Genomic DNA, 12943 nt, shown 5'->3' with positions numbered 1-12943 from the left:
CACAAGGTATTAGAGGTGCCAGACTTCAAATAGCCCAGGGTATATCATGTATCAAGCAGAGATAGATTAGAAAACCGTAATAAAAAATAATCAGTTGTGCTTAAGTGGTGATATCGCTTGTTGCGTTGATGTTGGGTTTAAGAAGGACATACTTCAACATCTTGAGTCTTCTGACATCCCCAAGGCTACTCTACCCATCAGTTTCAACACTAAAAGATCTTTTTTCACATAAATCAAGCCCAAGGACTCATAGATATACAGGATAGACCCCTGAAATAACATAGACCGACCTCTGATCCCTGGCAGCTGTTGGCACTGCTCCGACCAAAATTTGTAGCTGCCAAACCTCATGCTCCCAACGTGAACCCTCCAACCTCCCATTCACTGCGGCTAGCAGGACAAGCTTGGTGCCTCAGTCAACATCTTTAGCCCAGGCGGGGAAATCCCCCTCCTTATAGTGAGCGCAGTCGTCTCATTCACCACTCAATCATCAAGCTCTTCGACCCGTCGTGATAAACACCGTTTCCCGCACACGCCGAAAGCCAACACCGCTTGAAACGGACAGTCCGCTACAATAAAACTGCGCGCTCTGAAGGTACTTGTTGATCTGTTTAAGAATACCGCGATTTACTTTGAATTAACATCACGTTGAAGATCTCTCAGGCTCCTCTCTTTTCTGCGCCTCACGTCACTTCATTTCATCGCACCCTCATTCGTTCAAAGCTTTATTACTTTCTAGATGCTTGAAGCCCCTTCAAGCTTCAACATGAAACTGCTATCCGAAAATGTAAGTAACACACTCTTTCACTCACAAACACTCGAATACTAATGTCAACAGTCGCTTCCATACACTGAGAGCGACAATTCGGCCCGAGGTACGCGTCATGGGCGTAACACCACCTCCTCTTCCATCTCATGTCATTCGGATCCTTTTGCGAAATCTGGAATTGAGGTTGGGGATGGTGTTCAGCTACGCGGCTTCTCATCTCCCGGTCCTGTCATGTCTCGCTGCATGAGCCCAGACCCAACCAGATTTGTCGCTGAGCGTCCATCACGACTCAACAATGCGGACACTGGCCTCACTGTGCCAAAGATCAATGGGCCTTCAAGCGATGATCATACTGCTTCCGAATGGGAGACGGTCGCTGGAGAGGATGCGTTTGAAAGTCATGCCGAATCTTCAACTCGACCACTGAAACGTCGAGGCAACTTCAATTTTGGGAACAAACAGCAAAACCAGTCTCAGCCTAATCAGAATCTCTGGGTACCGCAAAGGCACAACTTTGAGCTCGTCGCACCTCGTGACCCGTCTCTCCAACCGTCCGTGCGAAATGTGCCGAGATCAGCTCCCCGTTTGCACTCGTTTCACTCCGCGTCCAGCTTCTACAGCGAATCACCTCGCAACCAAGACCCAGACATTTGCGTCCCTTGCGATCCCGAGAACTATTCACAGAACAATCAGGCACAGAATGCACTCGGGATGTACTCTCGTGCCTCATCCGACAGCGATGAAGACCCTTTCAAGTATGACACAGATGCATACTCGGGCTTTCTACGTTCATCGGCCGAGCGAGAAGTCAGTAATGCGCTGCACCAAGCCGGCTTAGCCGTCTCCTCAAAGGAAACTCTCCCGCGATCTGCTGATGGAAGCTTTCCCACCGCTTCACAGAGGGTTGCTCCTGTTGCATCCTTTTACAATGCTGCGGCTATTCGTTCGGCTTAGAATGTCGATGAAGAGGTCAAAGTTCCTGTTCATCGGGAGGAAAAAGCGATCCGCCGTGTCCCAGTCCCTGATAAACGACTTCAAGGTGAAATTGCTTCTCTTGTCAAGAATCGACCTCTCACTGGTGAGGATGGTGATTGGCAAACTGTCACGACGGAGCATGCCTTCGACTCGATGCAGCAAGACTATCACGACAGCATTGCAAAGGGAACTGGAAGCAGTGTCGCTGATGTGTCCGACGTGACGGAGCGTGAACTTCATCCTCGCTCTTACGGCTCAAGAGACAGAATCATTCGACATCCTCCTGGTAACAATAAGTACGGCTCATACCGTCTTCGCACCGACAGAGGAACGAAACTCCCCGTATCTGTCCCGCAGTATGGTGTAGGTCCTGGAACTTATGCCTCAAACACAACTCGCAACCTTTCCAAGGCAAACTCACGATTACCTGAATCTACCGCTCGTTTCTCCAATCTATTTCGCAGGGAGCCATCTGAGCAGACCCCCGGCCATGAGAACATCCTCCTCTCAGACCTGCCTCCCAAGAGAGGCAGCTATCAGAGCCTCGACTCGGACGCAGCTCCTCATGGAAACGCCCAAGCCGATGAAACAATTTCGCCGGATGGCGAAAGGTACTTCGGCTTCAGTTGGAATAGAATTCGAAAGAATCTTGGTCGTGATCCTCCCAAAACCCCCCTGACTATTTTTGACAAGCCACTGTACAAAAGACGATTCCAGGAGTCCAACTCGGACAAACCTGCCCATGTTCCTCATGATGACTTTCTGTCCAAGATTCCTCGTCTTCCGTTTCCTCTTGTCAGTCTTCCCGAGGCTGCGATGTTGCAGCAGTTCAAACGACAGAGAGGTGAAGAGGATCACAGCCAGAGTGCAGGCAACTTTGGGGCCAGGGGAAGATCGAACACGATCAGCACTGAAAACTCGCCTCCTCTCCCAAAAACTCCTTGTCCTCCAAAGAGAAGCTTTTGGCCTTCGTCCACGAGTGGCGATGTCACGCGACCTGCCCGTATTCTTCACCTTCATCGACTGCCTCAGGCGCATCGTCCCCGCGATTGTAAGTTGCAACGCTTTCGTGTGCAGATATAGCTAACGAGGTCATAGCAAATGACAGAGTCACTGATATGCTAGTCTCGTCCTCTGCTATCCTCGATACTCCCCCTCATACCGACCCAAAGTCAAGCACTCACCGTGTGTGGTATCGAAACTTCCAGCCAAGCATTTCCACTGCTCGCACTGGAGCTCATACTCCCGGATTCTCCACCAGCATCAATGGCCGACGCGTTGGTCGCTGCCAATCTGAGTTCGATCCCCTTGCCGATAGCCCCTTCACTCAGAGGGAGGCTCGCCTTATCGAAGAGGCCCGCGAGGATATTCGTATCCATCGCCAGCATGCTGGCATGGTCGCCCAACGAGGAAAGCGAATGTTCATGTGGGTCATGATCCTCACTCTCTTCTTCCCTTTCGTCGGCCCTATCGTGCTCTACGGCAAGCTCAACTCGACTATATCGTGGTACACCCACGGAGAAATGCAGTGCCTGACCAAGGACCAGCGCGGTACTCTCAAGCAGCAACTTCTCGTTGAGGCTGTTGTCTATCCCGCAATCATCATCGCCCTTTCAGTGCACTACTCGATTTGAAAGTCAGGATCGGAATCTTTCATGGCAAGGTGGATTTTGGGATCGATTTTAGATGTACTTGGGAAAGCAACGTCTGTGAATTTGGCAAGGCAACGATGTACTTAACTTGATGGGATGAGAAATGATTGGTACGTAGGCATGGGTGCCTTAAGACATGACTGGTTTTGTGGTCTTTTGGCTCCTATCCTGGTTGGTGGTTTACACCGTTTCATATTCACCAAAAGCAACATACGTGGGAAGACCAGTTGACTCGGAAAGAAGTGTAATTTATCTCACCAAGGCTTTGGAATTGCTCAAAATCCAGGTATACATTAAGGTCGTCCTTGGTGATTGGTGAGTTACGTGCTGTTATGTTGAACTCGGACACTAACGCAGCTATGGTCAGGGATCGCTGCCAATCATCCGTTGATTTCATCAATATGAGTTTAGGCCTAAACTTCGACATATGTTATAAAACTTTTAATGAAGCTAAGGGATATCTTTTCGCATTCTTCTAATTACCAAACGCAGCGCGTGATTGTGCTTCCACTTCATTGCGCAACAAACAAGTTTAATTATTCATGCATGAGATAATATTAAATTAAATAGGTTAGCTTACCTGGTTCGTACGGGTCTCGGAGTATACAATATCATCAGGATAGATCTTTGCTAGTTGTAATAAGTTGGTGCAAGTCAGGTATCTACCGATGCAAATCATAAACACAGTAAAGGTGAAGTTATATGACAAGTATATCATAAGATATCCTAAGGTCATCATAAGATTATACTAAGGTATTGCAAGATTAGTGGGTTATTGTCAAATTGTAGAATGTACTCATGAACTTGCAATATCTTGAATAGACTGGCTGGAAACTCATCATGGGACAACCGACTAAATCATTTGGATCAACCACATATAAGAGTGGTGTCATCGGTTCCCAAATGTATCTATTATTATTGAAAGAAAAAACACGCGAGTTGCGTACAAATTCATCATACATTACTGCGCATATCGTGGATCATCCTTGTGTAAGTTAAAGAGCAAACAGGCACCAGCTCCTCACACCAGGAGACTGTACCTGCATCTTAATAGTCTTTGCTCACCTCTGCTCAATTGTTGAGCTTATTGCTTTTGTGCTATCAGTCTCCAAGCTGCATACTGCTTGCTCCCTGACTCCATCGATGCTCTAACTCAAACGCCAGTAGCAAGCATCCAAAACTCTAAGAAGCAACCGAGACAAGCATTTGTCTTCTTTGAAATACAATACGTTTTGTCTTTGATCGTTCTCAGGAGTAATGGTGAGCTAACATGCATACAAATGCCAAACATAGAGTTGGCAGCAGACACATACCAGAACTCATCATGAGCAGTCAAGTGATCATCATAGAACATCACAAAGCAACTCGAGGACAAATAATTAAGTAGGTAAAAAGGCATCATTCCGTTATCTGCATTCTACCCTGTCTATGCTTAAATTCACAGGCCATCATCCGCTCTTGCAGGCTCTGGCCCAACAAGCCCACAACCATCCTTGGACCATTTTTCCATCAGCTCTCATTTTAGTAGTCATAGCCGCCCATGTCCTAGCGCGGCATACCCATGAAACATGCAGAACTTTTCATATGCCTTGGCTTCTCCTCGTCCAATTACCGTAAATGACAAAGGAAAATCTACCGCGGCCAGTCGTAAACCCCATCGCCCCTCGCGAGGCGTCGAAGGTGCTCGGTTCTTTGCTCCAGCATCAGTACTCCAAGATATCTACACTGCTGCAATTCCTAACAGCATTATGCATTTATCGGGAAGACATAGCCTTGGTGACAAGGCGCTTGAGGGCAAGCTCCTGCTTCTTGAGGTCCTCAGCGGAAGACTCGTTGAGCTCAAGAGCAGCCATGGCGTCGCTGATAGTGCTCTCGATCTTCTCCTTCTGGCCACGCTTAAGCTTAAGGGACAGAGTGGGGTCAGAGACGATCTCCTCAACACGGCCGATGTAGGACTCGAGTTGCTGCTTGGCCTCGAACTTCTTCTGGAAAGCGTCGTCGTTGCTCTTGAACTGCTCAGCGTCGTTGACCATCTTCTCGATCTCGTCGGTGGTGAGCTTGCCGACAGAGTTGGAGATGGTGATGTTGGCGCTGCGACCCGAGGTCTTCTCGGTAGCAGTGACCTTAAGGATACCGTTGACGTCGACTTCGAAGACACACTCGAGGACGGCTTCACCAGCACGCATGGGAGGAATAGGGGCAAGAGTGAACTCTCCGAGGGAGGTGTTGTCCTCGCAGTTCACGCGCTCGCCTTGGTAGACGGGGAACTGAACAGTCTATTACAGGTTAGTAAGATGTTTTGTAGAGTGGAGTAAGTGGATGTTTACCTGCTGGTTATCGGCAACTGTAGTGAATGTTCTAATGAATTCATTGTTAGTTTATGTTCATAAATCATCTAAAGTTTTATAAATGCTTATAAGATTTGACGAATGTTGGATGAGGTTATCCTAAATGCTGAAGAGCTTTAGGCCTCAGATTTTGGGACAAGGCTGAGAGTTGTGGGTCACATGTGGGGCTCCACACAAAGAGCATGTGGAATATGGGGCAACTGGCACGAGGCTGGGATTTGGCCAAAATGCCAAAACACCGCAGAAACATCACCAGAAATGAAAAAACAAAACTTGAGAACTAGGAAATGAACATACCGCTTCTTCAGGGTAGGGCAAGTAGTACCACGGGGAACAACGGGGGCGAAGATGTTACCCTCCATGGCAACACCCAGGGACAGGGGAACGACATCGAGGAGGAGGAGGTCGGAGGTCTCAGCGGAGGTAGCCTTTCCAGACAAAATTCCGGCCTGGACGGCAGCGCCGTATGCGACGGCCTCATCGGGGTTGATGCTCTTCTCGAGCTTCTTACCGTCGAAGAACTCGGAGAGAAGCTTCTGGATCTTGGGGATACGGGTGGAACCACCGACGAGGACGATCTCGTCAACGGCCTTCTTCTCAATCTGGGCATCCTTGAGAACCTGAGCAACGGGCTCAATGGTGCCAGAGAAAGCCTTGGCGTTAAGGTCCTCGAAACGGGCGCGGGTGATGGACATGGTGAAGTCCTCACCGTCGAAGAGAGAGTCAATCTCAATGGTGGCCTGGGCACCGCTGGAGAGAGTACGCTTGGCACGCTCACAAGCAGTTCGGAGACGTCGGAGGGCACGGGCATCGCCAGAGAGGTCCTTCTTCGTCTTTCGGCCGAACTCCTTCTTGCAGTGGTCGAGGAGGTTGGTGTCGAAATCCTGTCCACCCAAGTGGGTGTCACCAGCGGTAGCCTTGACGGTGAAGACACCACCCTGGATGTTGAGAAGGGAGACATCGAAAGTACCACCACCGAGATCGTAGATGAGAACGTTGCGCTCCTTCTCAGACTTACCGGCACCAAGACCGTAGGCAATGGCGGCGGCAGTAGGCTCGTTGATGATACGGAGGACGTTGAGACCGGCAATGGAACCGGCGTCCTTGGTGGCCTGACGCTGGTTGTCGTTGAAGTAGGCAGGGACAGTGATGACGGCCTTCTCGACCTTCTTGCCGAGCTTGGTCTCGGCAATCTCCTTCATCTATTTGGAGGGGTCAGTAAAAATTGCGCTAGTGCGGGGGCGGGGAAATTGTCCGCCCAAAAATTTGTGCGTACCTTGGTGAGGACCATGGAGGAGATCTCCTGGGCAGAGAACTGCTTGTTCTCGCCGAGGTACTCGACCTCGATCTTGGGGCTGCCGTTGTCATCGACAATCTTGAAGGGCCAAGACTCGATGTCCTTCTTGACGGTAGGGTCATCGAAACGACGACCAATCAGACGCCTGAGAATATCAGTCAGAAACTGCGAACTTGTGCGTTGGAGGTGAGGACAAAACTCACTTGGCATCGAAGACAGTGTTGCGGGGGTTCATGGCAGCGTTGTTCTTGGCGGCCTCACCGATCAGACGCTCCTTATCAGTGAAGGAAACGAAAGAAGGGGTGGTGAAAGAACCCTGCTCGTTGGCGATGATCTCGACATTGGTACCCTCGTAGGTAGCAACACAGGAGTAGGTAGTACCTGTGGGAGGACGGTGTTAGCGATTGCTTTCGATGAGTTGTCCGATACACTGAGTGTATTGTCTTTGGAGTTGATCATTCTGTCCTCGAGTGTCCTCTGGTGAGGGCATCATGAAGCGAGTCGCCCGATGGCGCACAAGAATAAAACACCTCGACAACAACACCAGCTGCATCGGAAGAGAAGTAATAGACATACCCAGATCAATGCCAATGGCACCGTCATACACTTCGTCCGCCATTTTGTCTTGTCTGAAAGGTTTGTGGTGGAAAGGGAAGAAGGATGAAGAGGAGAAGAAGAAGAACGTGGGGTTTCAAGAAAGGAAATTCTCCCACTCTGATTTTGTGAGCGACGCTGCGTTAAAAGAATAATAAATTTTGGAGGGACCTGTGAACTTTTTCTGCGGGGCGGGGCAGTGGGCGGTAGGGGATCCCCTCCACTAAACCTATCGCGGTAAAGTCTCTCGCCTGAGTTTTTTTCAAGGCTCCATTCTTTTTTTTTTCTTTCGATTCTGCTGAGCAACCAACGCACTTTTGAGAGCGCGAGAAATCGGGAACGAGGAAATTCTAAGCCGGAGATATTGATAATTTTGGTATAGACTATCCGTCACCAATAGTTTGGTATCAGTTATCTCATGTTCCATTTTTCTTTTTTTTATATTGGCAGTCAGTCAAAATGCATGTTGTACTTGTTGTGGCTAAAGTGCGAGAGTGATCTTTTGAAACATAACACTGTACTGTGAACCTTGAACCTCGAAAGAGATTTACCTTTGCCTCAACAAATCATCACTCAGCTTATGGCCAGTGGCAAGGATTTAGCCGCCTCTACCTAGATCAAATTTTCTTCTCCGAGTTCCTGATCCTCGGTTGCCTGAGGAAGAACCAGGTAGTTAGTTACCACTGCAGCCCAACTAGTAGCAGCTGTCCCTCAAGCTTGTGTACCCAAAGCCTGACGGCAATGCCGACTTCACTATTTTTGCCGCTTTCGGAGTCGCGGCGTCTACGGATTGCTAACTTACTCGCTTGCAACCACCAGTTCTATCGTAGTATCTGTCTGACTCGCTATCTGACGAATGACGACTCTTTGTGACCTTGAGACAACTCATGACCCATTCTTGCAATGTCGGATCAACGTCGAGGCTGTCCTAGCTACGCATTGTCTGTGGAACTTGGTAACAGAGATGGCTTTTCGAGACATAAGCATTATTCGGCTAAGCTTTGAGCTAGATATGAAGCAGTGGTTGCTTCGAGGAATACACTTTCAAGACGGTTGATCAGTCTACGACATGACATAAAGGAGCCTCACGTGATGCCTCGGGAGACACATCTCAGGCTATAAGACTGTGCCAGGTTACAACGAAGATGCTAATGAACGTGTGCTAATACGTGACAAGAAATACTCCTAAATCTGAGATTATGCTTGTCGGTTCAGAATGGTGGCCAATAGATAGACCTGCGGTATTGATGACCAATATGAGATAAGACGATGAAGGGAGATCAAAGCCCTAGCATCTTTTGAGAACTGGTATGGCAAGGCATTGCAACTGTGGTGGAAGTCATTCTCAAGTGCAATTCTGTTAATTGTACTTAATAAATCTTCGTAAATTCTGCGAATAGCTTCATATTTTCCAGCATGAAAGTGGTGGACCACGACATCTTCCCAGACATCATCCAGCACACAGTTTTTTTCCTTTTTCTTTTTTCCTTTCGCTAAGACACTTCGGCCCAAAAATCGGTACCAAGTTACAATCAATTGTCGTCCGTCCTATGTCTCATTTGTACTTAGGCTTCAGATCGAGAATCTCAGCCTCCCAAGTCACAGAGTCAGGAATTGTGTCTTTAAGAGACGGGGCCTTGGGCTCCCATCCCAGGAACTTCCTCGCTCTCTCCGCTTCTCCTTTCGAGTTGATGGCCCACGCAATTCCAGCCTTATAGCCCTGCTTGATTACATCTTCGAATTTAACAGACTGGGTCCTAGACTCAGGTATATACCCTTGGCGATGAACCTCGTCGGCAACCCAGGTTGCGAGGTCTTTCCATTGGTGTTCACCGCCACTGACAAAGTAGTACCCTTCCTTACCCCATATCTCAGGGTCTTCTTTCTTGGAGGGATTCTGGGTTGCTTCGATAGCTTTATTGAAAAAGTCTGCAAGGTCCTCCACATGAACATAGTCCCATTTTGCCTTTCCAGCTCCAACGAAAGGGGTGTAGCCAAGATCAAATGTTGCTCGAGCCAAGCCGGGAACTGTCATGCTAGTCGTATTGAACAACCCGAGACCAGTTCCGTGGATAACACCAGGTGATACAATGAGGAACTTGACGACATCTGAGTCGATACTCTGGACAGCATTGTCAACATCCTTGTGGATCGCTTCATCAGGAAGGTTGAGAATCCGGTCAATGTCGTTGACGTCATGGTAATTCTGCTCTGGCAGAGGTGGTTCACCATAGCGCTGATTCTTGAGATCATACCAGGTCAGGATACCTGCTCCTGAAAGATGGATGTAGTATCCCGGATTTTCTGCCGAATGGCCAGAGGCAAGACCTTTTGCGATTGCCTTTGCCGCTGGGAGTGAGTCTGCAGAGTCTCCCGTATCTATTCGCAAGTGTAAGTCATAGTTCTCCCCTCATTCTTGAGGTATGCTGAACTTACGAACAACCACGTCAGCTTCAGATGCCGCCTTCTCGATCACATCGGTGCTCGCAAGGTCTCCATACACGAATTTGACCTTGGGGTACTTCTCCGAGATGATCTTTGCACGATTCTCGCTACGAATATACAGGGTATAGTCATAATCCGGGTGGGCATCGTGTATCTTGGAAAAGGCAGTTCCTCCAACGAAGCCTGTTGGCAAGTGTCAGTTTGGACAAATTTCGCTTGCGGTACCATTCTTACCAGTGACTCCAGTACTAGAAGGACAAGTTAGTTTTCTTAATGACCACATATTGTACAAAGTGATGTATGATTGGCACTTACAGCAAAACTTTGGGTGCCATCGCGGTGTTCACTATTGTTAAGTTATGAGACGAAGTTTTTGGTTCAGCAAATAAGCTTCTATATAGTTTGATAGCTATTCCAAATCTTTACAGGAAAAGAAGCGAACTTGTTCACTTTATATATGTGCGTGATTCAGAATCTTGTGGCGATTCCAAGGAAGCAGATCGCAAGACATCACTTACAAAGCAAACATACGGCGTGAAACTGCACCCGGACCAAATGACATACACCAACTTAGAACTACTGCGAAGATGACCTAACTGCATACAATTCTGCGGGATGTACGAGGGAATAGCCAATGAGACAATCTTGTTTGTACCTCAAATGCCAAGTTTGACTTCACAGATGTTGACTTACCCTATGCATATCACAAACCCAGGTCAGACCGGAATTTCCGGTTTAGCAGTAAGCACGCATAAACTTTAATCCCTTTGTTGTTTATGCTTTATGGTCTGTATAGAATTCACCTTGTGTTCCACTAGCAATATCCTGTTTCCTTGTTGTGAGCTATTGACGCTAATTAACGAGAAACTCAATTGCTAACATCAACCAACCCAGGTCGAGCTTCCTTAGCAACTTCAACTACAAAAGGGTATACGATTTCCTCGCTTGTCTCTCTTTAGTAGTTGCAATAGGCAAACCACCAATGAAATCATCACAAGAGATAACTAAACATGTGAATACGACATGGCATCGTTTGGGACTAATCCCCCTCACTATAAAAGGCTAACTTTCCCGGAACTGAAACTCTTTTGAACTTTCGATAGTAACTCTCACAAGAACCTCAGAGCAACGAAACCACTCCATCTTCTTGTTCGTCAAACGAGTAAACATGCCTAAGGACTACACCACCAAGAACTCTGGCACCAACAGCCAGGTTAGACCCATCATCTACACACCTATTCGTGTCACTGCTAACATGTCTTAGGGAAACCACTATTGCTCCCGGGACTACGGTGCTAGTGCCTCCAACTCGAACTCTTATCATTACTCCAACACGTAGGCGTGAACTGACCAAGATGCATATCAAGTGCTAACATTCTATCCAGAGATGGCTCCTACTATTACTCCAACCCCAATGGAAGCACTTACCACAACGATGGTCAAGGTAGCTCAACCTACACGTCTCCCAGTGGCTACACTCACTCGTCCAACTCTGGCAAGAAATAAGTCTGAAGACGGAAATTGGCTGCTTTGATGGGTATGAATGCAGCATGATGGGATCAATGTAATGGAATGAGATGGTACTGAGGCTTGGTGCTATGAGTCTATGGGCTCTCGACCAGCCAAAGGACACTTCTCTGAGGGGAGAGGAATGATCAATCTGAGATTCCAGATGTCACGATCATGATTTAAGAATAGAGACCTGTCATATTGCCGCACATGTCATAGTCAGTACTTTCTATCTAAGTTCACAGGTGGCAGATCAGGTGAAGATTCCTTAGCGACCTCATTGTGGCCCCTAAACAACGCCTATGAAACCGACAGAGAATTCCAAAGTGTTTTAGCCATGCATCACTCACCAGTTACAGCTCACCATTCTTTCGCTTGTTCCAAGTACATGATGTTGCCTTGTCGGCCAAAATTTACCCACCACTTCCAGTCCATGATTTTAAGCTGGGAGGTGCACGGCGGATGCATGATCCGTTGCAAATGGTGTCAATACCATGGTATCGATTCATCCCATTTGTGGTAGCCTCTCAGGGTATATTCTATTTTAACATGAAACAATGCCTCGAGGCATGGGCTCTGAAGCCTTCTTATAGACCAGGCCTCCACGCCGTTGACGAATTCTGCCTGCTTTTCGATGCTTGACAACTTCCACATGACAATTACGGACCCATTAGCCAGAACTCTGTATGCCACAACCTGCTTTGACCGTGGCATTCGATGGCAACGAACTATGACCTGTTGATGCAAGCCTGTCGCCCACCAGGGCTCACAGACAATGACCCAGGATCCCCCAGCAAGGTCCAATCCTGAGCCGCCAGAGGTAGTACCCAGCAGCGGTGCATTCGGACCACTGTCAGTTTTGTTTGACTGGCGAACGATCTCAGACCGTGTGTGCATAGACACTGTAAATTATAGGCTACAATCTGGCGCGAGGACGTCTCGTCTCTGCGAGCAAGGTGAGCCAGTACCTCACCCACAACGTCAAGGAACATGGCTCCTGTTTTCTCTCATCTGATATCGCTTTCTGCCGCCGGAGATACTTCCTGGCGCATGCAATCATCTGCCCAGTGACCAAGACAGCCACTCGATCGATGAACTCGAATACGTGCTCAAATTTCTTCGCTTTCAGTCTCACCATGGATTTGGGGCGAGCCACGATTAAACCCTGGTAGGGACGAGTGAAAAGATCATCTTCAGGCTCTTCAGGCCGTAGATTGTCATTGTTTGAGTAGAACAAGGCTTTTTTGTGAGTATCGTACAGAATAATGACAGCGAAATTTCGTCGTATCGCATCATAATGGCTGGAATTTAAGACGGAATTGGGTCATTCGAGCTTTGTCCTACACATCTTGCG

General features: G+C 48.0%; 5 protein-coding genes across 5 annotated transcripts; 3 read left to right on the top strand and 2 right to left on the bottom strand.

The window, feature by feature from the left end:
• Window positions 1–766: 766 nt before the first annotated feature.
• FOIG_01444 (uncharacterized protein) lies at window positions 767–1723 on the top strand (the record flags this gene model as incomplete). The annotated part of the gene is made up of 2 exons (XM_031198320.1): window positions 767–787; window positions 839–1723. 2 exons carry the CDS (start codon window positions 767–769, stop codon window positions 1721–1723), a joined length of 906 nt encoding a protein of 301 aa, XP_031074087.1.
• Window positions 1724–1897: 174 nt separating this feature from the next.
• FOIG_01443 (uncharacterized protein) lies at window positions 1898–3378 on the top strand (the record flags this gene model as incomplete). The annotated part of the gene is made up of 2 exons (XM_031198319.1): window positions 1898–2795; window positions 2843–3378. The coding sequence occupies 2 exons, from the start codon at window positions 1898–1900 to the stop codon at window positions 3376–3378; spliced, it is 1434 nt and encodes a 477-aa protein (XP_031074086.1).
• A 1245-nt stretch (window positions 3379–4623) lies between these two features.
• On the bottom strand, window positions 4624–7960 carry FOIG_01442 (heat shock protein SSB1). Its single transcript, XM_031198318.1, has 6 exons — window positions 7618–7960; window positions 7245–7422; window positions 7021–7186; window positions 6042–6946; window positions 5724–5754; window positions 4624–5672 (listed from the first exon to the last, which is right to left on the bottom strand). The coding sequence occupies exons 1-6, from the start codon at window positions 7658–7660 to the stop codon at window positions 5151–5153; spliced, it is 1845 nt and encodes a 614-aa protein (XP_031074085.1). The 5' UTR covers window positions 7661–7960; the 3' UTR covers window positions 4624–5150.
• A 1230-nt stretch (window positions 7961–9190) lies between these two features.
• Window positions 9191–10415, bottom strand: FOIG_01441 (uncharacterized protein; the record flags this gene model as incomplete). The annotated part of the gene is made up of 4 exons (XM_031198317.1): window positions 9191–10014; window positions 10072–10263; window positions 10315–10328; window positions 10396–10415. 4 exons carry the CDS (start codon window positions 10413–10415, stop codon window positions 9191–9193), a joined length of 1050 nt encoding a protein of 349 aa, XP_031074084.1.
• Window positions 10416–11160: 745 nt separating this feature from the next.
• On the top strand, window positions 11161–11903 carry FOIG_01440 (uncharacterized protein). The gene is made up of 3 exons (XM_031198316.1): window positions 11161–11293; window positions 11345–11415; window positions 11466–11903. Exons 1-3 carry the CDS (start codon window positions 11249–11251, stop codon window positions 11584–11586), a joined length of 237 nt encoding a protein of 78 aa, XP_031074083.1. The 5' UTR covers window positions 11161–11248; the 3' UTR covers window positions 11587–11903.
• Window positions 11904–12943: the final 1040 nt, after the last annotated feature.

This window comes from Fusarium odoratissimum (genome assembly GCF_000260195.1).
Source record: "Fusarium odoratissimum NRRL 54006 unplaced genomic scaffold supercont1.1, whole genome shotgun sequence".
NCBI lineage: Eukaryota > Fungi > Ascomycota > Sordariomycetes > Hypocreales > Nectriaceae > Fusarium > Fusarium odoratissimum.
Note: the sequence above shows the minus strand (reverse complement) of the source record. Positions and strands in the feature narration are given on the sequence as shown.

What these genes read in the sequence shown, in the direction of transcription:
- FOIG_01440 (XM_031198316.1), top strand. Translation starts at nt 11,249, where the DNA reads ATGCCTAAGGACTACACCACCAAGAACTCTGGCACCAACAGCCAG. An exon ending in ACTCTGGCACCAACAGCCAG is followed by an intron (nt 11,294 to 11,344) that starts GTTAGACCCATC and finishes AACATGTCTTAG; the next exon opens with GGAAACCACTATTGCTCCCG. An exon ending in TCTTATCATTACTCCAACAC is followed by an intron (nt 11,416 to 11,465) that starts GTAGGCGTGAAC and finishes CATTCTATCCAG; the next exon opens with AGATGGCTCCTACTATTACT.
- FOIG_01442 (XM_031198318.1), bottom strand. Translation starts at nt 7,660, where the DNA reads ATGGCGGACGAAGTGTATGACGGTGCCATTGGCATTGATCTGG. An exon ending in AACACTGTCTTCGATGCCAA is followed by an intron (nt 7,187 to 7,244) that starts GTGAGTTTTGTC and finishes TGATATTCTCAG; the next exon opens with GCGTCTGATTGGTCGTCGTT. An exon ending in CAGTTGCCGATAACCAGCAG is followed by an intron (nt 5,673 to 5,723) that starts GTAAACATCCAC and finishes AACCTGTAATAG; the next exon opens with ACTGTTCAGTTCCCCGTCTA.